Consider the following 26,275-nt stretch of genomic DNA (forward strand, 5'->3'; position numbering starts at 1 on the left):
CATTAATCTTTTCAGATGTTAGGTGTTACGTGTAAAGAGAAATGAGTCATTTATTGTTTAAACAAGGGAGCAGCTGTAGGTTTTTTCTAGTGTGTTAAAACCTTTAGTGGCCTCTATAAATGGAAAGAGTCAATGAGCTCTTCTCTCAGCTGTTGTTTTGGCAGCTGACAGTACCATTGACTTCACCGTGATGTAAAATAAGGGAAAAAACTTTTACTGATGGATGGAGACCTTGAAGTTTAAAAATACATAATTCCCTGATCTGGGAGCATTCATTGATTCACTCAACAAACATTTATGGAGGACCCGTGAGGCCCTGTGGCTATAGCATTGAGCAAAACAAACCTCCCCCAAATCCCTGTCTTTATGGAGCTTATGTTCTTTTGAGCATGTTTAAGAATACCAACCTTTGAAATTACAGGATTTTTACAGCCCCACTGAGTTTTTAAAAATGTGAGAATATAATTTTGTAATAAAATATTTCATGAAGAAGTATATGATGCTATTTGTATGTAAACAGAGGATCAATTTTTTTTCAAGTCATGCTTTCTGCATCCCATAATTAATATGGTGTGTTCTATTATAATCAACAACTTAAATTATGATTCTAGTCATATACTTTTCTTGTGTGTATATAAAGCCTGTTTTTCAAATTATACCAGGAATGTAGCACTTCATCCTGATTTTGCTATGTTCTATTGATTACATTGTTCTCATGGGGTTACAATACATCTGTTCTATTTTTTAAATTTTTATTTAATGAAAGATCAACACAAAACCACAGAATATCTTTAGTGATCATTACTGTATGTGTGTAGATTTTTTCTTTCCCTAGGGCCGACTTTTAACCTTTTTTTTTTCTTGTCTTAATGTTTGCCACATCAAATCCTTTGTAGAGCAAGGCAGGGTGTGAACAAATAATTTCATAATTTAATTCAATACTAATTATAGTTTTTCCACTTAAAAATACCGATAATTTGGAATGTCTTAGAAAATAGCAGTTTCTCTGCATTTATTTTCAATCATGATGGGGGGATATTATTATTTTAAAGGTTTTTTTTCCCAAAAAAATCTATAATTATAGTACCTAAGTAGAAGTCTTTGTTTCCTACTTCTAAAAGAAGATTATATATCCCACTGTTTTGAGTAGAAAATAAAAATTTGTAGCAGTTATTGGAAAGGGGATCTTGCTTATGAGTATCCAAATGAACTCAGCTCATATTCTTGAACTTTGCATCATTAATTCAGATAGCCAAGTAGCTTGCCACTAGACCATTTTTAGCGGACTGACTCATTTTTATGATTCAGTGTTCTGTTAGTTTAATAAACATTTTCTTGCGGTAGCCTTTATTAGCATATCTTCTAATGCTTTATGTATTTTAAAGCTTTCCACTTCATTTAAATCTCTTGTTTCTTAGCTGTGTCCTTAGTGATTAAAAGTTCCAGTTGTTCCTTTCAATCTGTAACAGCTGCAAGAACTCTTCTTTCCAAACTAGCTCTCCTAAATTCCCTTGTTAGAGTTGGTATCTATATTTAGCTGGTGGGATTAAATTGCAAAGGCTTCAGGCTGGGCAAAGCACACTGATCTGCCTTTTTACTGCTAGACCTGTGTGCTGTGAGGAGCTAAGGCCTTAGTGTCCCCTTCCTTACCCAGGTTACTCACAAAATGGATTCCCAGCGGGAACTTGCAGAGGAACTGCGGCTTTACCAATCCACCCTTCTTCAGGATGGTCTAAAAGATCTCCTGGATGAGAAAAAATTCATCGATTGCACACTGAAAGCAGGTGACAAAAATCTTCCTTGCCACAGATTGATTTTGTCAGCTTGTAGTCCTTACTTCCGTGAGTATTTTTTATCTGAAATTGATGAGGCAAAAAAAAAGGAGGTAGTACTAGATAATGTGGATCCTGCTGTACTGGATTTAATCATTAAGTACCTGTACTCTGCCAGTATTGATCTCAACGACGGAAATGTGCAAGATATTTTTGCATTGGCCAGCCGCTTTCAGATCCCCTCCGTGTTCACTGTCTGCGTTTCTTATCTTCAGAAAAGACTTGCTCCTGGTAACTGTCTAGCTATCCTAAGATTAGGACTTCTTCTTGACTGCCCGAGACTCGCCATCTCTGCCCGTGAATTTGTGTCTGATCGCTTTCTACAGATTTGTAAGGAAGAGGACTTCATGCAACTGTCTCCACAGGAGCTGATCTCAGTCATTTCCAATGACAGCCTAAATGTAGAAAAGGAAGAAGCTGTATTTGAGGCAGTGATGAAATGGGTGCGAACAGACAAAGAAAACAGGGTTAAAAACCTTAGCGAAGTGTTTGATTGTATCCGTTTTCGCCTTATGACAGAAAAATATTTTAAAGATCGTGTTGAGAAAGATGATATAATTAAAAGCAACCCAGAACTCCAGAAAAAAATCAAAGTTCTCAAAGATGCCTTTGCAGGCAAACTCCCAGAACCTAGCAAAAACACAGAGAAGGCTGGGGCTAGTGAGGTGAATGGTGATGTTGGTGATGAAGATTTACTTCCTGGTTACCTGAACGATATTCCCAGGCATGGAATGTTTGTCAAAGACCTCATCCTCTTGGTTAATGACACAGCTGCAGTAGCTTATGATCCCACGGAAAATGAATGCTACCTTACTGCACTGGCTGAGCAGATCCCCAGAAATCATTCCAGCATTGTTACCCAGCAAAATCAGGTGTACGTGGTAGGAGGCCTCTATGTGGATGAAGAAAATAAAGATCAACCTCTACAGTCGTACTTCTTCCAGGTAAGAAAGGATATTTTCATATATGTAGAGACATAAAGGAAAGGCTGTTAGTCACCATCTAGTTAGCTGACTTGTGAATTATTCAGGTTGCTTGTATTTTATTCTTCTTGATGTGCTATTCCAGTCCCTTGAATTTTCATTACTTGGAGGGCGGACAAATATTTGAATCAGTTAACTGCTTGTTAATATTTAATAAACGTTTTGGTAAAGAATGAGGTTCTATTAATATTTAATAAACGTTTTGGAAAAGAATGAGGTTCTAATTAATGTATAAGTGATGGCTCACAATTTTCTTTATGCACTTTTACCCAAAATGTCATGTTTATAGTTGATTGTGACTGTAACCCTTTAAAGTCCAGTATTTTAGTAAAAACGAAATTTAATCTTGTGTCCTCTTTCTGAAAAACAGGTTACTGTATTTCCCCAAATCAAAGTACTTTACACATTACAAAATGTTATAATTGATCAGATTTTCTACCTTCTTCCAAGTTTCCTTGAACTGATTTGAAGTTCCTGGAGGTAGCATTTCATCTCTTATTTATGGTTACTGCCTAAAATATACTTTTGTTGAAAATGAAAAGAACTTGTATACATATTTTACATGCTTTGGATTACCTTCTAGGAAACACTGTCTACACAAGTGTCACTCATTTGGATTAATTGTATTTAGAAATATTTATGATAAATGATCAAATTTATTTGGATCAGAGTTGTACTTAGACATATTGGCAACTTAATCTGTATTATGAAACCATAGAAGTTTCCAAGAAAACACACCCTCCTAAACTAACACTCTTTGTAGTTTGTTTGAAAGGAGTTCGTTTCATATTATCAACACATTATATTTACCAGTTTATGAAGGAGTCAGTGGCTTAACCTTCATCTTTAGTAATGTCAGTACCAGTACTTTGTAGCTTACAGATAGTTCAAAAGAGTTTGTTTAGGTCATGGCTACTTATGGCCTGGGGTTTATGGGCACTTGAGTTGGAAAGGCCAAAGATAAGCATGTGTAGAATGTCATACCACAGTCACTGAATGCTTTCAAAGTGTGTAACATACGGTGCATTTATAAAGCACACTTTTTTTTTTTTTTTTTTTTGCCGTACGTGGGCCTCTCACTGTTGCGGCCTCTCCCGTTGCGGAGCACAGGCTCCAGACGCGCAGGCTCAGCGGCCATGGCTCACGGGCCCAGCCGCTCCGTGGCATGTGGGATCTTCCCTGACCGGGGCATGAACCCGTGTCCCCTGAATCGGCAGGCAGACTTTCAACCACTGCACCACCAGGGAAGCCCTAACGCACACTCTTTAACCAGCTTTTTCTAATCTTGAAAAATGTAATAATACATGTTAATCACGGTTCTTAATTTTCCAAGTTCCATTAAAGAATGTTAACTATGAAATATGATTACAGCTTCTATTTTATTTTTATAAGTATTTGAATGTGGGCCAGAAAATTTCCTAAGCCCTAATTTTAAATTCAGATAAATTTCAGGAAGGGTAAATTCAATTGAAAAGGCAATAATTTTATCTAGGAAGTAAAAATGACATCAAAATACAGACAGATACCTGGAAATCATAGACCCAAAGAATACTTAATAGCCTTATCTTTATTCTCTTCCATCCTGTTACTGCCCTTGCTTTTATTGACACAGCCTCTCATTTCTGAAACCTGCTTGATGTTGTTCCTTTTGGCTACAAAAGGTTATACAAAGTTGAAAGGGTCGACTCCCTGTCATTTCCCATGCCTTGCTCCTTCTAAAAGGCACAAATAGTGGGACAAGATGCCAGGATAAAAACACCTGACTGTAAAAGAGGGTTATGACTCACAAGAAAATATATGTATGAGAATCTCAGGCTTTGTATTTTCTGCTTGGTCACCTCTGTTTAAAATGTATTAAGTTAGGATTCATATGACCTTTGATTGTATACTAGAATTAGATTATGAGAGTTTTTTTACCTAGGTAAGAGCCGGTTTTTTCCATAGACTTAATAGTTTCATCAAATCTTTGAACACCACATCTTAAAGTAATCTAGGTCCAAACTCTAATTTTAAGGGTGAGAAAACTGAAGCCAGAGAGGTTAAATAGCTTGACAGCTCATCTGTAAAAAAGCCTGGCAGGCAGTCTGCTGTCTCATCTGCTGTAGGAAGTGCCCTATCCAGGGTAGTATGGGTATGTAGACAGTATTGTGTAGTGTGGGCTGTAAACCCTCCGGTTTGGGATCATGATGGCTGCTGTTCCCATTATAAAAAGACAAACTATGAATTTGTATAACTTGCATCAAGTATCACTTAAAAGCTCTGTGAGTTTGTGCAAATTATTTAAACTTTCTGTACCTCAGTTTCCTCATATGTAAAATGGAGAAAATAAAAGTCCCTATCCTGGAGGACTAGATGAGATTATCTGTGTCAAGCATTTAGTATGAAGCCTATCACAGAGTAAAAACTCCATAAATGCTCATTATTACTGGTACTATACTACATACCACTTTATTGATAAATAATTTTTTTTCAAGAAATTTGAAAACAGGGTTTCCCTGGTGGCGCAGTGGTTGAGAGTCCGCCTGCCAATGCAGGGGACACGGGTTCGTGCCCCGGTCCGGGAAGATCCCACATGCCGCGGAGCGGCTGGACCCGTGAGCCATGGCCGCTGAGCCTGCGCGTCCGGAGCCTGTGCTCCGCAACAGGAGAGGCCGCAGCAGTGAGAGGCCCGCGTACCGCAAAAAAAAAGAAAAAAAGAAAACATTAGTGATCACAGTCTGGATGTTGAAATTTGTGACTGCAAACTAACAGTGTATGTGTGGGGATCAAACCGGTCATCTCTGCTAGTTTTAAATAGTACTTTGCTTTAACCACGGTTACTAGACCAGATAGAGATAGGCTTCCATAGGGACCCCTCCCTATACCACAGACTTTAATATCTGCATCTATCCTTGGTATCCAATTATTCTGGGTTTTATTCCTTTTTCTTCGACTGCATAGAAGTAGCACTAGAGAGGACAACAAATCTGTGAATGTGCACCCTCAGAAAGCAGTTTTCTTGTGCTTTGGTGTCCTAAAATGCAAAGTGGAAAATCTTAAAATTACCAATAGTAAGTGCTAAAGCTGATGCCAGCCATATCAGAATCACCTATCCCAGAGCGTGGGCTCTTGGAGCGCTGTCTTAGGCTTGTAGAACTGGCAGTAGCAAAAAAAAGCAAAGTTACTTCCTAATATAAACGCGAGAGAGAGAGAAGGGTATTTTAAATGACTCCCTGAAAAAGGCTAGGAAGTTATAGGCTATAACACCTGCCTATATCCGAAGTAATAAAGTGAAGCATGGAGAACCTAAAAATGTTGAAGGAAAGAAAAATAATGCCTAGTGCCCCAGCTGTCTGTGAACTGAGCGACAGGTCCAGCTGTCCCGGGCGCCAGCTTGGGAGCATGTTAAATATAGCATGCGGGGTTCAGTCACATACTGTGACCCTCTTTTTCCCCAGTATCCTAAAAGTATTATGAGTCCTTGTTCAAACCTGAACAAGGCAACATGGGAAGAAAATTTAACAAGAAATCTCACAGTTCTTAACTCATCTCCGGTGACTATTTTATTTTCTCTTTCTTCAAGTTCTGCAGGTTTGAGTACTTTTAGCTATTTTGGTAGGCCAAGTAGCTTTTCTCATTTTTCTCAGTAATTCAAAGGTAAAATATGATCCTTTTGGGGTTGTAGTTTTACTTTTGAGAACTTTGACTATCTCAATGAATTCTAAACAACAAAGTATAGCATATTTTTTGGTACATCTGTAACAAGCTCCACAATTCCTCATATATTCTTTCTTTCAGCTTGATAATGTAGCATCTGAGTGGGTTGGACTTCCACCTCTGCCTTCAGCCAGGTGTCTCTTCGGTCTGGGAGAAGTAGATGACAAAATCTATGTAGTTGCAGGCAAAGACCTTCAAACAGAGGCTTCACTGGATTCAGTATTGTGCTATGATCCCGTGTAAGTTGGCATGACATTCTCGTTTCCTAAGCATTCAGGTATATGAGTGCCTATATCAAAATCATAATTTTAGAAACTGAAGTTCACTGAAAGCATATAAATTCTATCTTCTGATTTTAGGGCGGCCAAATGGAATGAAGTTAAAAAACTTCCTATCAAAGTCTATGGCCATAGTGTGATTTCACATAAGGGGATGATATATTGTCTCGGAGGAAAGACAGATGACAAGTAAGTACCCTGACATCTCCTTATGGTTTATATCCAAGTGATTTTTTTATTACAAGGGTTCCTTCCTGTTTTCACTTGAATCTACACGCTGAAATAGGACTTGGTTCTCACCCATAACATTTTGAAAGTAAAATTTCAAAAAGCTATTGGAGGATATTTAAAATGATTGATGAAGGAAAACTGTATACAGTTTTAAAGTTGCTAAAGTCAATTTCTGTATGCCCAGCATATTGCTAAGAACAAACATAATATCTCCATCATAAGCATTCTTACAGTGGAAAAGCAGCATTTAGGAACATAATCAAGCCTTTTATTTGGCTAATTTATAATTATATTTTACTACATTAAAACCAGTGAGCTTTTTATTCATTTAGCCATAAGTAGATACAAATTAAGTGTATCTCTTTAATATAATATTTTAAATATAACTATTAAAACAATAGTGCTTAAAAATCATGGATTTGTACTTTACATTCATCAGAGAGAATTTAGATAGTTGAGTTTGAAACTGGTGACTGGGGACTGAAAAGGGGGCAGTTCTTTCCTCAGCAATGTTTCACTTATTTACTCCTGGACAGGTGATATTCAAAATATTTAACAACTGGTCACAAGCAGGCACTGATCAAACAGAATAGATATACCTGATATACCCAGTAGCACCCAATCTCTTATGAGAAAAAGAGGATGAAGTTTCATATAACTTGCTTTCTAGGTACTTCTCAAGGGATAGGTAATTAGGAAAGAGATCTTATACCCCCAAGGGAGAAGTGAGTTTAGAGTGCTCCAGAAGTCAGTCAGTTAAGCCAGTAGCCTGTCTGGTAAAATGAAGATTTTTAGCTTCAATAGTGAGAACAAATTTCCTGCCCCTGAAAACTCTGCCTAATTTGGCTTGTATCATTTACCCAGTTTGTTCAAGAGATGCCCAATCCTGGAAAGGGAGTCAGAATTAAGAATTTAAGGGCAAAGCAGGAAAGGAGAGTAAAATATGGAAATGTACTAGAATTAAAGAACTGTATGTTGTGCAGTTAATAGTTAATGACTATTACTCAATTAAAATGACATATATTACAGAAAATATGATTTTTAAAAGCAAAGGGTTTTTATACAGTCTGTCCATATTCAAAGATAATATATTCTGAAATTTTGATGTCCTCCTTAATGCCAGATATTCCCATCAAATAAACATTTAAAGGAAGGCCATATTATAAACACACTCAGAGCAAAATCTTGTTTGGAACATTTTTCCTGAGTAATAGAATGGAAAATCTGTATTAAGCAGTGTTATGACTGGAAACATAGTGACTCTGCCAAATGATTTAAATTGTTTCCTTCAAGTAGTATTAGTAACTAGGAAATTGATGTGTCAGTAAGAAGCATGCAGGTCTTGTCAGTAAGAATACATTAATCTTGAAAATATGATTAACCAAAACAACATTGCGGGCTTCCCTGGTGGCACAGTGGTTGAGTCCACCTGCCAATGCAGGGGACACGGGTTCGAGCCCTGGTCCGGGAAGATCCCACATGCTGCAGAGCAACTAGGCCCGTGCGCCACAACTACTGAGCCCCCGTGCCACAGCTACTGAAGCCCACGTGCCTGGAGCCCGTGCTCTGAAACAAGAGAAGCCACCACGTGAGAAGCCCGTGCACAGCAACGAAGAGTAACTCCTGCTCGCTGCAACTAAAGAAAGCCCGCGCAGCAACGAAGACCCAATGCAGCCATAAATAAATAAAGTTCCCTTTAAAAACAAACAAAAAAACCCAGAACATTGCTTGACAAATGCCAAAGTCAAGAACTTTGAAAAGAGTCATTACCTAAAATAAGCACTGAATTATACTAGTTATCGCCACTGCATTTGAAGAACATGATTTTGGATCATGTTCTTATGGAGGAGTTTTAAGATAATACTCATAGTCATATATTAGAGGAAATGCTTCTACTCCAGATATCTGGTCTTTTATAAAACTAAAAAAAATTGTCCTCACAAAAAGTTGAGATTTTGTTTGGTTGCTTTTTGGCTTTACCAAATATATCCAGTTAATCGATTCTTATTTGGAATTCGAACTCCCATCAGTAAATTATGGAATCATAACAACATACTAAGAAGGATAATTCAGGTAAGTCCAGGTTTTTCTGGTACCATTTAGCATACAAAATTGTTTTCATTACTCATCAGCTCAGATGACTAGTTGTCTAATCTTTAGTCCCAGATTTCTTAAAATGCATTGGTACATTAGTGGTAGACTAAAATAAAATGAGCCATCATATTGCAGTTACATTTAAAATAGGTACATTCACACCTAGTTATTTCTTAAGTTAACTGATTCATTCTTAGGATATTCAGATAATGAAATGAATAAACGTCTTTGTTACTGAGGCACAATAAAGGGTTTATGAATTTTTGTTAACTCTATTGTGTATTGAATTTAGTAGCAGATAGGATTAAAATCTACTCTGCCTGGGCCTCTAGGCAATTGCCAAAAGTAAAGGACCCTACCTTCCAGTAGTATAATTAAGATTTAAAATAGCTTTAGTCCTCATATTTGGAATTGTCCTTTGCTTGGTGATATATGTTCAGATTAAGAATTTTCCTGATCCTCACTATACTACATATTTCAAACGAGAAGCAAAGGTAAGTGATTAGTGAAGTTGCTTCTTTCAAAAAAGCAAGCTTCTAAAAGGACCATTTTGTTGTATTTTATGTTTACAGAAAGTGTACAAACAGGATGTTTACCTACAACCCCAAAAGAGGAGACTGGAAAGATCTGGCTCCAATGAAAACCCCTCGTTCCATGTTTGGAGTGGCAGTTCATAAAGGCAAAATTGTGATTGCTGGAGGTGTCACTGAAGATGGTCTTTCAGCTTCAGTTGAAGCTTTTGACCTCACCACCAATAAGTAAGCTGCCATCTCTTACTACAGAATATGAATCACTATATGTTTTAATTTCTAACTTTGGATAAAAATTAAGCTTTCCAATTAGGACATGGGGAGAAGAGGCATGAGAGGACTGCGTACCGGAAAAAAAAAAAAAAGGGTTTGGAGATTTCTTGAGACACTATGGAGATCAGTTTTTAAAAATTCGTATTAGCATTCAAATGAAATCCAACACAGTAGGACCTAGGAGCCCTAGAACTTCCCCCCAAAACTCCACTATTTTTTTTTTTTTTTGGCCACACTGCACAGCATGTGGGATCTTAGTTTTCCAACCAGGGATTGAACCCGTACCCCCTGCAGGGGAAGCACAGTCTTAACCACTGGACCGCCAGGGAAGTGCCTCAAAGCTCCACTATTTATGGCATACAGTTTGATAACCACTGCTGAAGGTGCTAACTAATGAAGGTGAAGTATTCTTGGATTGACATATTGAGGGCTTTAAAATCTAATTTGGTTACATCTTTCAAATAAAGGAATATTTAGATATTTTCCAGTAGCAAATTTAATCTTCTAATTTTGGATGTTTATGCTACTTGAAGTTTTTAATTATAATTTCCTATAATTGTTCGGTAAATACATTTGGCATTTTTTAAAGTTTTACATTAACTGTATCTTCAATAATTACTAGGTGGGAAGTAATGACTGAATTTCCCCAAGAAAGAAGTTCCATCGGTTTGGTCAGCCTGGCTGGATCCCTGTATGCCATTGGTGGTTTTGCCATGATTCAGCTGGAGTCTAAAGAATTTGCACCCACTGAAGTCAATGACATATGGAAGTAAGTTTTCTTCACCCCAATTTTCTGAACCAAATATTAAATAAGATAAAACAATTTTGAATAGGAAGCCAGACTTTCCCAAAATGCGCAGGCTCAGCGGCCATGGCTCACGGGCCCAGCCGCTCCACGGCACATGGGATCTTCCCGTGTCCCCTGCATCGGCAGGCAGACTCTCAACCACTGCACCACCAGGGAAGCCCTGTATGCTACTTCTTGATAGTAAACTAAACACTCTTTGAACCTGTTGAACTTTTACACATTGCCACTTACTTAATCAAGTACTGCTTCTAGTTAGATGTGAGCTTGGGAAAGAACTTATCGGGGCCTATTAATCAGAAATTGAGAGTTGGACAACTGATCCTTTAAGCTCCCTTCCAGCTTTAAAAGTGAAATGAACGCTCTAGGCATCCAGTAGAGCAAAGGCTTCCAAACCACTTACCTTTCTCCCAGAGAGTACTTTATTTCCTAAGAAGACAGAGTCTGGAATAAACACTTAAACTCTTGAGTTTTCCATGATTCATGAACTCTATTTTGAATCTAATTTAAGTATTTTTCCAATTTTCTGAGGATTCAGTTATAAAAGCTTTTTAGAAAAGTGAAAGTAGCAATCCACTTGACCTCCAAGATAGGTGCTGGGTAGGTCTCCCAAGTATAACACTTGCAGTTGTTACTCAATTGAACTATTTTACAGTTAAGCTTAAAATGAATGTATTTAAAAAGGTGTGTGTGTGTGTGTGTGTGTGTGTGTGTGTGTGTGTGTAGTTTACCATAGTTTCTAATGCAGTGAATGTCACGTAGAGGACCAGTGTATCCAGAAGTCTTGAGAGCGGAAGTGTAACTTGTGTCATGGAAGAAAGTCACATAGTAACATAGCTGGGGCAGGGCATACAGTGTGCAGACGTCTGGTCACTATCAGGTCACCACATGTGCTGTCTTCAGCCCAGGCACCATGCTTGCTGATCTAAGTTTACAGGAGGTAAATCTCAGTTGCCTGAGGTGAGCATGAGTTCATGCTGTATACTCATCCAGAAACTGCCAGACTTACGCTTTACCTGTCAGTTTAAAGGCCAGCCCCACTCCCAAGTCTGGATACCCTTACCTGGCCTGTCACCAGATTGTCCAGAACCTTGGTACTCGAAGTATGGTCTGTGAACCAGCTGTGTTGGCATCTCCTGCGAGCTTCTTAGAAATGCGGAATCCCAAGCCCCAACCCAGACCTACTCAATCTGAATCTTAATTTTAACAAGATTAGTGGGTGATTTGCTTACACATTTAAGTGTATGAGTACAGCTTTGGAAGAGTGATCAGTGAAGGCATAACACTGAGCCTGAGAGTGAAAAGTAGGTAACATTTGTTCTATGCCTGAACCAGTACATGCCTTATTCCCAGCTGGTAAACTGGAAGGCTGAAAGGCTGGCAGCTTAACCAAACAATTATTTTGTGCATCAGACATCATTTCCTTATGTTGCTGTAACAGTAACTAACTGTGTAGGGGGCAAGAAAAAGTGGCTATAAAAGGAAGTTAACTGGGACTTGCCTTGTGGCGCAGTGGATAAGAATCCGCCTGACAGTGCAGGGGACACGGGTTCGATCCCTGGTCCGGGAAGATCCCACATGCCATGGGGCAACTAAGCCCATGCGCCACAACTACTGAGCCTGTGCTCTAGAGCCCGCGATCCACAACTACTGAAGCCCATGCACCTAGAGCCTGTGCTCCGCAACAAGAGAAGCCACCACAATGAGAAGCCCATGCACCGCAGCAAACAGTAGCCCCTGCTCGCCAAAATTAGAGAAAGCCTGCGCACAGCAACAAAGACCCGATGCAGCCAAAAATAAATAAATAAAATAAATAAATTTATTTAAAAAATAAAGGAAGTTAACTATTACCTTTCTTCCTCCAAAAAAGAGGGAAGAAGATAAAGAAACTGGAAATTTCCAGCGGAAGAGGTTAGACCTAGCAAGAGGATGAGATGGGAAAAGACTGGAAAGCAGCAGAAAAAAATATGAAATAATGGAGGGCTGGGAAGGTTAGGGTTTTTGGAAAATGGGGATGGGTACTAAGAGTGAATAGGCAGTGATTCTTAACCCTGGCTGCTTTTATTTATTTTTTGGCCGCACTGCGCGGCATGTGGAATCTTACTTCCCTGACCAGGGATTGAATCCACGCCCCCTGCATTGGGAGCGTGGTGTCTTAACCACTGGACCACCAGGGAAGTCCCCTGGCTGCTTTTAAAATATACCAGTGCCTGGGCCTTCATGCAGACCAATTAAATCAGTTTCTGCAGGCAGGGCCTGGGCATCACTAGTTCTTAAAACCTTCCAGGTGATTCTAATATGCAGCAAGCCTTGAGAAACACTGATGTTAAGGAATGGTGCTATCAGCCGAACACCACATGAGCCACTCTGGATCCTAATGGTGATCAAAAGCCAAGTTGCAGGCTTCCCTGATGGCACAGTGTTGAGAGTCCGCCTTCCTATGCAGGGGACATGGGTTTGTGCCCCGGCCCAGGGGGATCCCACATGCCGCCGAGCGGCTGGGCCCGTGAGCCATGGCCGCTGAGCCTGCGCGTCCAGAGCCTGTGCTCCGCCGCAATGGGAGAGGCCACAACAGTGAGAGGCCCGCGTACCGCAAAAAAAAAAAAGCCAAGTTGCTTCAACAGAATACTGCAGGAAAAGGAAAGTACAGCATCTCCTGGTAATTTTAGCAGAAGGGATTCTCATTATGGTTTATTTTTGTGATTAAGGCAGTGCTTCTCAAAACTGCTTGCTCATTGGAATCACCTCGGGAACTTCAAAAAGCACTGACGCTGCCTCTGTTCCCCTCTATAGATTGTAACTTAATTGACCTGGGATTTAGTTTGGGCTTTGGAACTTCCAAAAGATCCCCAGATGATTCTAATGTGCAGACAAACTTCGGAATCACTGGATTTGGGAAAGGCAAGAGGAGGGGGCATTCATCATTATCTGCTTGGCTGTAAAATTTTAACTTTAGGTACTGGTATTTTCCATTTAGGTAATAAAATCTGGGGCAATAATTCTCAAACCTTGCTGCATATTAGAATCACTTTGGGAACTTCAAAAAAGTCAATCTCTAGGGGTGGGACCCAGGCATCAACATTTTAAATGTCTCCAGGTAGTTCCAATTTGCGAGTTAAGTTTGAGAACCAATGATCTGCAGTGGTTCCCAAGGCAGCATCAGCACCACCTGAGTACTTGTGCAAATCTTTAGTCCTCACCCCACAGACCTACTGAACCTCTGGAGGTAGGGGCCAGCAAACTGTGTTCTAACAAGCCCTCCAGGTGACTTTGATATGCGATAAGTTGAAAGCCACTGACCTACAGAGAAGTGGCTACCCACTTGCCCTCAACTTCCTAGTGAATTCACACATGCAGAGATGAAAATAACAGTGTACTACATTCTAAATCTATAGACCTTCTTACTGTGATGTAAAAAATAATTTCCATTTCTCATATGTTTTCTTGAAATCATTCCATTATGTAGGACTGACCAAGCTGAAAGTAAAAAATATAACTGCCAGGAAGCAAATGCTTTTAGGCCTCATTTAACCTCAACCTCCTATTGCTTAAATGTGGTCACTTTTTCATTAGATCATTTAAAACTGTTCTTTATCTTTTAATTTGTTGCTCCAAATTTTATATAGATAATCAAGGTTCTTTTCCTGATTAGTGGTAAAATATTTTTTGTCTACTTTTCCCTACATAAAAATCACTCAGTGCACAGTACAGCTGTACAGCTGTTAAATTTGGGCCATTGATGTAAGTCAGATAGGCATCAGCTAATTTTAAAATTATTTTAAATCTCACTCCTTGTAGAATGATTTGGGAGTATTTCCTACATGCCAAGTACTGATAGCTTCTGGAGGAGGGAAGATAGCAATGTGAATAAGATATATGTACTTTTGAGCTTGTTGAGGACATAAATATAGGGGAAAAAATTAAAATAGAAGGATAATTGTTATAACGGATACCATACAAAGGACACTGTGAGAAATGAAGAGAAAACAACAAACTGCTTGAGGAAGGTGAGAAAGGCTTCAGAAAGGAAGCAGTGTTTAGGAGTTTCTCATGCAGAGATGGCATTCCAGGCATCAGGCAGAGGAAAAGCACACAGGTCTCAAAGGAACCCAAGTTGTCTGTATCTTTATAACCCTGAATATTCAGAGGGGACAACCAGTTCTTACCTAATGTCAAGTGTAAGAGTAGTACTCACACAGGACAATAAAGAGAATGGCTTCTTACAGAGTGACCACTAGTGTCATGTACCATGCTGAGCACTAGTGTATGGGAACAGCTGAAATCATAATCAAAGTGACTAACAGTCCCTGCTCTTCCCAGTTCTTACTCTTTGGTGACCTTGACTCATGGGGACCAGCCATCTTTAGCAGTCCAAAGGTGAAAGATTAATTGCCTGTCTGTTACCCGTCATCTCTGGACGGTATCTGATTCCCGCAGAAGGTTTAACTGCCTAAGCATCCAGATTAAATACCATGCCAGTAATATGGGCATATGCTCAGAGAATGCGTACTTTTGGAGGAATTCAAGTGTTTGTTAGTCTGCAAGTCAGGTGCATCCTCCTCTGGGTAAAAGCCAGTAGGGTTTTCTCGGAGAACAACATTTGTATATTCAACACGGGGAAATCTATAGAACTACCTACTTAAAAACAACTTACTGATTGCTTTCTTTTTCTCCATCAGGTATGAAGATGATAAAAAAGAATGGGCTGGAATGTTGAAAGAAATACGTTATGCTTCAGGAGCTAGTTGCCTAGCAACACGGTTAAATCTCTTCAAACTGTCTAAGCTATAAACAAGGTGAAAAACCATAATAGATAGGGAGGTGGTCTGTTTGGATAATAGGGCTTTAATTTATTGTTTTTAAAAAGGCTATACAGAGATTCATGTAGAAATTATTCACTATGTTATTGTCCAAGAGATTAGCAATGGGAATCAAAACCCCAAAGTTATTGAATCTTCAATGTAATGATCAGAGCTTAAAACCATTTTCTAAGAAATTAAATCTTAAATTGAACAGATTATTCCTTTTGTTAATCTGTCTCAATCAACTGTAAAGAAGCTTCCTAAATCTGAGTTTACTAATCCTTTCCTTTGCATTGTTGAGGTAACTTTACACTTGTTTTCTATTACAAATGAAATTGGAGAATGAAATATGTACATCTGCATTTTCTAAAAATGTTTAAAATAGCAAAAACCTTTCCTCATGCTTCAAGATATAACAAGAATCCTATGCATTATATAAAAGATTGTATGCTGTAAGAAAACTTTGGAAATGCTATTTAAGGAGTATAATAAATGGGTCTCATTTAAATTTTAAAAAAATTAAAAATAATAAAATAATATAGTTCCTGCCACATAGTATGTACTCAAAGAATGAACTGTAAACTACTTAAGTTTCTTAAAAGCTACATGTCTTTTATATTAAGAATTTTAAACAATTTCCCAACTAGATAGTAGAGAAAGTAGTCCACTGTAAAATGTGTTTATTTTAATAGGTATTAATTGACCTAGAAATCAATTCTACATTAATTTTTAATTGAATCAAGCCACTTAATTAAAATAAGTCCAAATATGACACACCATGATAACTAATTTTCAGTAAAAACTATGATGATGATTTGCCTTCTCCAAATATCCGTTCTCTCAGGTAGTCCATTCGAGCATTCTTTGTTGACAGTGCCATAGAGTTCCATTCAAAATGAGGGATCTGTAAAATAAGTAATGTAGTCTGAATGAAAGATCAAAAGCAGCAGCAAAAAACATCAGGGAAGACCTCTAAGAATACTGAGAAGAGCTATAGGAACCCTAAGACATTAGTTTACATAAGCATAGCCTTTGAACCCTATTTGGAAGGTTGCCTTCTTCTTGACAACACCTGGAAGACCCTTTTCTGCTTCACAGCTCCTTTCATCCTCCTGTTCCTACAATACCAACAATCGACATTTTTTCCCATGTGCCTTTCTTATATTTATACACTAGCCTTTTTCTCTTATAACTCCATCCATCTCCATAGTGCCTCTCTTTATTGTAAGATGAATATAAAAATCAAGAGATCTTCTAGAGACAATTTTTAAAATTATTTTTATTTACTATTCTTAAAAAAAAACAGGGTGTTCTATTTCAGAAAGATTTTAATATAGCTTTTTTTAATATTAAAAAAAGGTAATTCTACAACTTTCACCTTAAAAGGGGACACGTGTAAAGCCAGTGTCTCTGGGTTTTTTAAAGGCTAATATTACATAAGTATTTCATACCTGAATTACATGATAGCCCAAAATTTCCAAGTGTCGTTTTTTCATAGCAGATTTTCCTTTTAAATGAGGGATGTTTCTACAAAATGCTCTTGAATCCAAAAATTCCAAAGCTATCCTACATAAGATGAAAATAAATATTTACTTCTGAAATTGAGAAACTGAAAAATTATAAGCCTTTCAGGAACAAGGGTGCATCTTTATAAACTAAAAACCGCCAAATGAATAAATGAGTATACTAAGTTATTTTTCTACTTAAATTAGTAATTAATGACAAGTAATCCGATTCATTAGACTTAAACCAAATTATAGTAAGTATCTGCATGCTTTTATCTATTTGTTTCTTTGTCCAATACGTATTTATTATGCACCTACCATATGTAAGGCACTGTGAGGGATACAAAAATAAAAGGACACACTTTATAGTTTAACAAAGAACATATGATACATAGTATGTAACTGTAATGCAGTGTAGGAAGCAGCTATGTGCTATCCGAAAAGTAGAGAGGCATGGGAGGTCCAAAGAAGAAGACACTATTTATTTCCACTGAGGACAACTTGAAGGTTAGTGCTTTAGATATTGCTAGGCTTTGGACAATGAAGGATGGAGATTAAAGCAGAAAGCACAAGAAAAGCAAAGGTATGTGGGTAGCATGCATGAGATACATGAGGAGCAGATTCTACTATAAATAATCCTTGATAGGTGAGTTCATTAAATCGTGCCAAATTTAACATTTAGATAACAAAATCTGAAACTAAGAAAGGTACTTTTCAGCTCCTGGTGGCAGTCTTGATCCAGCTATTTGAGTATTTAATTCCGAGCGTATTTTTGGTAGTTTTCCCAAAGTTGTATTATGGCTTCCATACGGAATAGGTTTTTTCCTTTTATCCAAGATACACTCAAAATCTATAAGAAAGTACAGGAACCAACAATATGAATTAGGTAAATTCTTATAGGTAAAATTTTAAGATATATTTTAAATATTTATACATGTATATAAAGACACACACACACAAACATGAAGAATGAGGTACCTCCCTAATTATCCAACTTATTTCATTTATTTATTTATTTTGGCCACACCACGCAGCATGCAGGATCTTAGTTCCCCGACCAGGGATTGAACCCATGCCCCCTGCAGTGGAAGCTTGGAGTCTTAACCAATGGACCGCCAGGGAAGTCCCTATCCAGCTTATTTTGTATATATGATCTAGTCCAAGATCACCTCTCTTTGAAAATCAATGAATAAAAAATCGACCAGCAAGTATTACTAAACTATTATTTAGCATGGGGGCTATATTTAGCACTGCACTAAGCCAAATCACATTACAGTTTTATTTTAATCCCCTTAAATTTCTTGGTCACAATTGGAGGAAGCTAAACCAACTCATCTGAAAATTAGTAAAGACAAAGATTGAAGCACGTATCCTGTCTTTCCTGTATGAACTGTACATAGGGTAACTAAACAGTTGACATAGGAAAGTTCTTTTTAGACAAATTCCAACTAATAAATGCAGAATGACAGATGTAGAATATCACTACTTTTCCACCCTTGATGAATAATGCATTTAGACAATTTTAATAGCTGCTAAAATCAGTAGGTGAAAAGCTGTGGGAAAGCTTCCTAACGGATAAGCTGACAATATATAAACACACTGATGAATCTTAATATAATAAAAAGGGGACAACCAGAATTGTATGTCTTCTGATAAGATGCAGTAAGAAGCACATATGACCTATGAAAAAGCTGGCCCAAAAAATGACCACTGCCACTCCTAAGCTAACCTGAATCTAATCAAGCCTCTATATCTAACTACTGGTTTACAGAAAAAATAGGGGATGCAGGAGCATGTTGAATGACACCACAGGGTTTCAACTGGAAAAGTCCAACAAACAGTAAAATAAAACATATAAAAGATAATTGAGACACTTGAACGTTGACAAGCTATATAATATTAAGAAATTATTACGAATAGTTGTAGAGGTGAAAATGATGGCACTGTGGTTATATATCCTTTTAGATATACATTCTAAAATGATATATTATCTGTGATTTGCTTGAAAAAGATCAGGTGGGACTCTGATTAGTGAGTATTAATAATTTTTAATGCTGGATGAGGGTTCATTATACGATTCTATTCTTGAATATGTATGAAATTTTTACATAATAAAAACAATCATAAAAATGTATTTAAACCAAGAAAAATGAAAAAAGAAACAATGATAAGGAAGAAAGAGTAGGTTTAATTACCTATTCTTTATATATAAGGGAAACTGGGGCACTGAAGCATCTTCAAGTTAATTATCGAACGTGAAATATACTTTTCTCATAAAGAAAATGAATTCTGGAGCTAGAATGCCTAGGTCATTCTGGCTTTGCCATCTGCCAGCTACATAACCTTGGGCAAACAACAATGTCTCTGGGCCTCAGTTTCCTTATCTATAAAATAGAATAATTTGCAAAACTTATAGGGACATAATAAGTTTATTATATATAAAACACATAATATCTAACACATAATTAATATGTAACCTAATAATATGTAAGTGTATCAATTACTGTTGTTGTCATATGAAATTACAGCATTGTTTGAAAGATGCACATACCAGCAAAAAACCTTAATAAATCACAGCATAGTCATTCAATGAAATATTATGCAGTCACTAAAAATAATGTATATTTGTTGGCATAGAAAAATATTCACAACATATAAACAAAGCTACAAACACTATAAAATAAGCCATTTTGGTTTTTAAAAAGTCAGAACTTTTTAAAGTACATATTTCTTGCACACATGAACATGTATTGCTTGTAAAATTAGAAAGAAAACAGCAAATGTCATTAAAAATGAAAAAAAAGTCAGAAGGAAAAACATAGACACCAAAAGTAAAGAGTGTTTGTATCATGGGTGATTTTCCTTTTTGTTATCTGTCCTTTCTGGTTTTTCTATAAGCATGTATTACGTATCATATAAATGAGTGTTTTCTTCCAATCCTTAGTTCTTAATCATACTACTGTATTGTCTTAATTATACCATATCCTTATATACAAATATTACCAATTAAATCTTATTTTTAATGATCTATATATATTTTCACATAAAAATAAGCCTCTTGACAACGTGAGGTACAAATATGAGTTGGCAATACAATGGGCTTGGGATATAATCTAGTTCCCCAACCAGGGATTGAAGCCATACCCCCTTCAGTGGAAGTGCAGAGTCCTAACCACTGGATCACCAGGGAATTTCCTGAAAATTTCCAAGATAACAAAAAAATTTTTAAAAAGTTTAAAAATTCCAGTTGATGAGATGATTCTGTTTAGTTTGGCTTTCTGAAAGTAGCTAATAACCTACCAAAGACTTACCTATTGTGTAGTAATAAGGTGTAAGAACAGAGGCTTTTACAAAATTGATTCCTCCTAGTACCTCTGCTAACATTTTATAAATCTGCTGTTGTGCTCCATTCATACTGCCAAAATCTTCAGGAAAATAAAAATAATTAGTTCACTTAAAATAATCAGCTTTTGAATGAAAATCATCCCATAATATTTCCAACAAGACTTTCCATGTATTGTAATACCACCTGCAATAACACTAAATTCAGCACAAGTTCTTTGGCTCTCTACCAAAAGAGGTTTAGTGTCCTAAATATTAAGAAATACTTACAACACAAATTTCTCTACAAAATGGTTCCATTAAACAAGTTATGGCACTCTTAGGAACTCTGGTGTCATGGTTAGGTTTAACAATAAAAACAGTGCACTACCTAATAATGTACTTTAGAATTAAGCTTTACTTTCTGACCCAAACAAAATTCAAACCTTTTTTATACTGCTGTTGACAGAAGCGGTCATGAAACCATGGAATCTGATATTCAGGACATTCCAAGCAGACCGCTCTATTTAATTCCATAAGACGAAATTGGACCTTCATATTTAGAGATGAACATAAAACTGAAATTAAAAAAATACATTAATAGACTTTGATAGCGTGAACTTAGCAAAGACGATTCATTTTTCACATTCATTTATCCCCATAATGGTTGTAACTTTTATTCTCATATTACAAAGTCATTTCATTTGCATACACATGCTTTATATTTTTAAATTATTACATTCAGTGGGATGATTAGGACAAACACCTATGTTTTTCACTAATTATGAATATTAAAACTACATTTTAGGGGCTCCCCTGGTGGCACAGTAGTTAAGAATCCGCCTGCCAATGAAGGGGACATGGGTTCGAGCCCTGGTCCAGGAAAATCCCACATGCCACGGAGCAACTAAGTCCATGCGCCACAACAACTGAGCCTGCGCTCTAGAGCCCACAAACCACAACTACTGAGCCCAGTGCCACAACTACTGAAGCCCGCGCGCCTAGAGCCCGTGCTCCGCAACAAGAGAAGCCACTGCAATGAGAAGCCCGCACACCGCAACGAATAGTAGCCCTGCTCATCGCAACTAGAGAAAGCCGTGCGCAACAATGAAGAACCAAAGCAGCCAAAAATAAATAAAAACAAAAAAACTACATTTTAAAAAATACTACTAAAGAATATTCATTGACCTAATATTCCACATTTAGCAATCTATCCCAAGGAAACAAAGATGAGGGCAATGACTCATGTATAATAATCATTATTTATAGTAATGAAGAATTGGAAACAACCTACATGCTAACAAATTTTATTACTTCCTTATAATGGCAGATTCTATAGACTAAAAAATCATGACATCAAAAAATATTTAATGGCATGGAAAATTGTTCAAAATATAGTTCAATGACAAAAGCAACAGACAAAAGTGAACATATGTATAATTCAAATTTTGTTTTAAAATATATATAGGTATATAAACATACATATAAGGGCAGGAGACAGAAAAGAAATACTCCAAAACATTAAAAGCGGTAGTTTCACTTGGTGGTAAGATTATGAATAATCTTTTATTTTCTACTTTATACTGTTCTATAATCTAAATTTTCTACAATAATCAGGAAATACTTTTATAAACAGAAAAAACCCCCAGTATTAACATTTAAATGCTTTAGTATGTAGGTAGAGCTGAAACTTGGATATAAAATACAAGTGATAATTTATTAAAGTAAAAAATATATTACGCTTGCTTGTTGTAAAGCAAAAAGTTTATTGTTTTTTAATAATAATGTTTAACAAGTATATAGCAGTTTTTCTTTGAAAGTGTTTTTATGTATCTTATCACATTATTAACTTTTTTCGCTTATGAAATTTACATACAGAAAAAAATGCATAAAATCTATATGTATAGTTTAACACATAATTAAAGAAAAATCATACATTTATCACCCACGTGAATAAAATACTCCTAAACAATAAAAAAAATATATATATATATATATACATACGTTCAAGTTGAGAATCTAATTTGGCTAAGAATCTGATGTTAAAAATTGCCTTCAGTAGATCTTCTGAAAAATATTCACGTGTAGCCAAAGAGTAACCAAGAAACACTAACTTGAGAGGATCCAATATACCTAGAACAAGATTAAAAAAAAATTAAAATGTACAGCTGCTTCACATATACGTAATATATACTTTATTCAGGTAAAACCAGGTTTTAAAAAAATAATATAAACACAACCTTGACAAAATTAATCTATACTGTCACAAGTCCAGATAGTGGTAAATTGGTTACCTCTGGGTGGGTGAAGAATGGGAATGAGGGCCAGGGAGAAGGGTACTATGCTAATATTCTATTTCTTGATCTGGGTACTGATTCCTTGGCTGATTCAATTTGTATAAATTCACATACTATATATATACTAAGAATATGTACACATTTCTGTGTTACTATTATACTTCCATTAAAAGTCTTTAAAATTGCCTTGAAAAGAGAAAGACTGAAAACAAAGAAAGGGTCAGTGGAGTATGTAAAACTAAGTGATCCCAGTCTCTATATACTGATAATATCGCTCAGAATGTGTGCAGAATCTAAGCACTTTACAAATATTAACTCATTTAAACCTCACTTCAGTGTAAAGTAGGAATGATTATTATCTCCGTTTTATAAACTGAGTGTACTGAAGCACAGAGAAGTTTAATGACTTGCCCCAAGTCACATGGTTAGCAAGTGGAGGGTGAGATTTAACTTGGAGAGTCCAGCTCTGGAGTCTGCACCACAGTCTTGTGCTACTCTCTAGGGCTCTCAGACCCCCAGGCTGGATACAGACATATATGAAGCTCAGGTCTCACTCAGTACCTCCTCCCTTACCTGTCAGCCAGCAACACGGTAAGTCACTCAGAGATAAGGCTTGAGGTTATTTACCGGATTTGCTTCATCCAAGAGATATTTTCTTTTTTTAATTTTTATTGAAGTATAGTTGATTTACAATGTTGTGTTAGTTTCTGGTATACAGCAAAGTGATTCAGTTATACATATACATATATATATTCTCTTTTTCATACTCCTTTCCATTATGGTTTATTACAGGACATTGAATGTAGTTCCCTGTGGTATACAGTAGGAACTTGTTTATCTACTTTACATATAGTATCAATTGTTTGTATCTGCTAATCCTAAACTCCTAATTTATCCCTCCCCCACCCCCTTTCCCCTTTGGTAACCATAAGTTTGTTTTCTATGTTGTGAGTCTGTTTCCATTTAGTCAATAAGTTCGTTTGTATCATATTTTGGATTCCACATATAAGTGATATCGTATGGTATTTGTCTTTCTCTCCCAAGAGACATTTCTGATGAGAGGGAAGGGGTCCTCTAAAATGTGCTATTAGCAGCAATGTTCTTACAAAGGACAAAAAAAGATGTTAAATCTTTTCAATGTTTTGCTGAGTTTATTTAATAAAGCAGGATCAAGTCACAAACAAGGTTAATAGCGATGATCTCCACCAGCAAAATTGATCTGTCAAAACTAATGTTTATTCAAAATAAAGAAAAGTATTATTCCATTAGAATTTTGCTTATACAGGTCTCCAAGAATTTTCCAAACATTTTCCCAGTAAGTCTTAAAAAAAAATCAAAGCTGTACTTCTCAAACTCTCATCTCTTGTATCCTTTATTTGAAGGAAATAACAAAATGTATTTTCATTTCTTTCTGATTGTTGACACACAACTGAACAACCAGGAGAGCACATTCAAAGTCTCACCTTTCAGTTTCAAGTCTCATCTTTCTATATATAGTTGTATTACTAAAAGGGGGTATATATGAATGCCACACATGTATACACCCATACATGAATAAACACATACATATCGGTCCCATTTTGTCTATTAGAGACACAAAAAAATAGACATGGTTAGACACTATCTAGCATATAGACCCCACAAAAATGTAGCAAAGCCCATGAGCATCATACTGACATAATTAATATATTTATACTGGTCTCACACAGCCTAACTAGAGGTCTACAAGCCTAGAGAAACAATTCCTGCCCTAATATAGAGCCTAACACCTTATGCTGGACGTGGAAGCTCCCAGGTAAGTATTTGTTGCTTGGATGACAGAATAGGAATTTCTTACTCTCCAGGCAGAGCAAAAAGCTCTGCGGAAGCTGGTCTCTGGCTGTCTCTCCAACCTCTTCTCCTACCAACTCAGTCTCCCGCATTCCACTCCTGCCACACTGAATCTGCTGTTCCCGAAAGAAACCAAGCATGTTCTCACCTCAGGGCCTTTTGCACTTGCTTTTCTTTACCCTGGGATTCTCTTCCCCACCTATGGACATGAGTCAACCTCTCTTTTTTTTTTTTTCACATCTTTACCGGAGTATAATTGCTTTACAATGTTGTGTTAGTTTCTGCTGTACAACAAAGTGAATCAACCATATGTATACATATATCCCCATATCTCCTCCCTCTTGAGCTTCCCTCCCACCTTCCCTATCCCACCCCTCTAGGTCATCACAAAGCACCAAGCTGATCACCCTGCGTGATGCAGCAGCTTCCCACTAGCTATCTATTTTACATTTGACAGTGTATATATGTCAATGCTGCTCTCTATGTCCTAGCCTCCTCTAACCACCGCCCCCCAGCCCGTGCCCTCAAGTCCATTCTCTGCGCCTGCGCCTTTATTCCTGCCCTGCCACTAGGTTCATCAGTACCGCTTTTTAAAATTCCATATATATGAATTAGCATACGGTATTTGTTTTTCTCTTTCTGACTTACTTCACTCTGTATGACAGACTCTAGGTCCATCCACTTCACTACAGATAACTCAATTTCGTTCCTTTTTATGGCTAATATTCCATTGTATATATGTGTAACATCTTCTTTATCCATTCATCTGACGATGGACATTTAGGTTGCTTCCATGTCCTGGCTACTGTAAATAGTGCTGCAATGAACACTGTGATAAATGACTCTTTTTGAATTATGGTTTTCTCAGGGTATATGCCCAGTAGTGGGATTGCTGGGTCATATGGTAGTTCTATGTTTAGTTTTTCAAGGAACCTCCATAGTGTTCTCCATAGTGGCTGTATCAATTTACACTCCCACCAACAGTGCAGGAGGGTTCCCTTTTCTCCACACCCTCTCTGGCATTTATTGTTTCTAGATTTTTTGATGATGATTGTTTAGTTTTTTTTTTTTTTGCGGTACGTGGGCCTCTCACTACTGTGGCCTCTCCCGTTGCGGAGCACAGGCTCCGGACGTGCAGGCTCAGCGGCCATGGCTCACGGGCCCAGCCGCTCTGCAGCATGTGGGATCTTCCCAGACCGGGGCACGAACCCATGTCCCCTGCATCGGCAGGCGGACTCTCAACCACTGCGGCACCAGGGAAGCCCTGTTTAGATTTTTTGACACATCATCCTGAATGGTGTCTCACTTCATTCAATCCATGGTCAATAACACCTCCTCGCTCCATCCAGCCCACCTCACTATCCTCCATCCTACACACCTACCCTGCTCTAGTGGTCTTAAATACTTATCACCATTTCACCTTATGTATTTGTTTATTGTCTATGCCAGTTTCACCCCATCAGAAAGTAAAATCAACAATGGTAGAGTCTACCTGTTTTTATTCTCTCCTATATCTCCAGTGACTAAAGACTGCCTGACAATAAGTACTTGGTGAATGTTTACTGAAAAGGCAGTAACTACTGAGCCAGACATTTCACTTCTAAAACACACTATATTGACAAGTGAGACATGTGGGTCTGAGAAGAGAAGCAGCATTAAAACCTTTTTCTTTAAGGCCAAACAGAAAGAAATACAATTCAGGACCAAAATAAAGAATGAAAAGAAAAAAATAATTTCCTGCCTCCGCTACTCTCACGTACTGCTTCTGCTAAGACCAACAGTAGAAAGGAGTATCTCT

General features: G+C 37.3%; 2 protein-coding genes across 2 annotated transcripts in view; one reads left to right on the forward strand and one right to left on the reverse strand.

Moving 5' to 3' along the window:
- Positions 1 to 1,590: 1,590 nt before the first annotated feature.
- KLHL41 (kelch like family member 41) lies at positions 1,591 to 15,769 on the forward strand. The gene is made up of 6 exons (XM_065880354.1): positions 1,591 to 2,776; positions 6,593 to 6,750; positions 6,871 to 6,978; positions 9,687 to 9,872; positions 10,540 to 10,686; positions 15,402 to 15,769. The coding sequence occupies exons 1-6, from the start codon at positions 1,667 to 1,669 to the stop codon at positions 15,511 to 15,513; spliced, it is 1,821 nt and encodes a 606-aa protein (XP_065736426.1). The 5' UTR covers positions 1,591 to 1,666; the 3' UTR covers positions 15,514 to 15,769.
- A 425-nt stretch (positions 15,770 to 16,194) lies between these two features.
- FASTKD1 (FAST kinase domains 1) overlaps positions 16,195 to 26,275 on the reverse strand; it is a 31,625-nt gene continuing 21,544 nt past the window's right edge. The window contains exons 9-14 of the mRNA XM_065880553.1: positions 22,355 to 22,483; positions 20,797 to 20,928; positions 20,341 to 20,454; positions 17,741 to 17,879; positions 16,976 to 17,090; positions 16,195 to 16,428 (exon numbers count right to left, since the gene is read on the reverse strand). Coding sequence (XP_065736625.1) covers positions 16,327 to 16,428; positions 16,976 to 17,090; positions 17,741 to 17,879; positions 20,341 to 20,454; positions 20,797 to 20,928; positions 22,355 to 22,483 — 731 coding nt within the window. The 3' untranslated portion in view covers positions 16,195 to 16,326. The remainder of the gene's footprint in view (positions 16,429 to 16,975; positions 17,091 to 17,740; positions 17,880 to 20,340; positions 20,455 to 20,796; positions 20,929 to 22,354; positions 22,484 to 26,275) is intronic.

This window comes from Phocoena phocoena, chromosome 7 (assembly GCF_963924675.1).
Source record: "Phocoena phocoena chromosome 7, mPhoPho1.1, whole genome shotgun sequence".
NCBI classification, from domain to species: domain Eukaryota; kingdom Metazoa; phylum Chordata; class Mammalia; order Artiodactyla; family Phocoenidae; genus Phocoena; species Phocoena phocoena.

Bases quoted from the DNA above. Each gene is read 5' to 3' on its own strand.
- KLHL41 (XM_065880354.1), top strand. From the start codon at position 1,667: ATGGATTCCCAGCGGGAACTTGCAGAGGAACTGCGGCTTTACCAATCC. The intron at 6,751-6,870 runs GTAAGTTGGCAT...TTCTGATTTTAG, and splicing joins GTATTGTGCTATGATCCCGT to GGCGGCCAAATGGAATGAAG. The intron at 6,979-9,686 runs GTAAGTACCCTG...TTATGTTTACAG, and splicing joins GGAGGAAAGACAGATGACAA to AAAGTGTACAAACAGGATGT.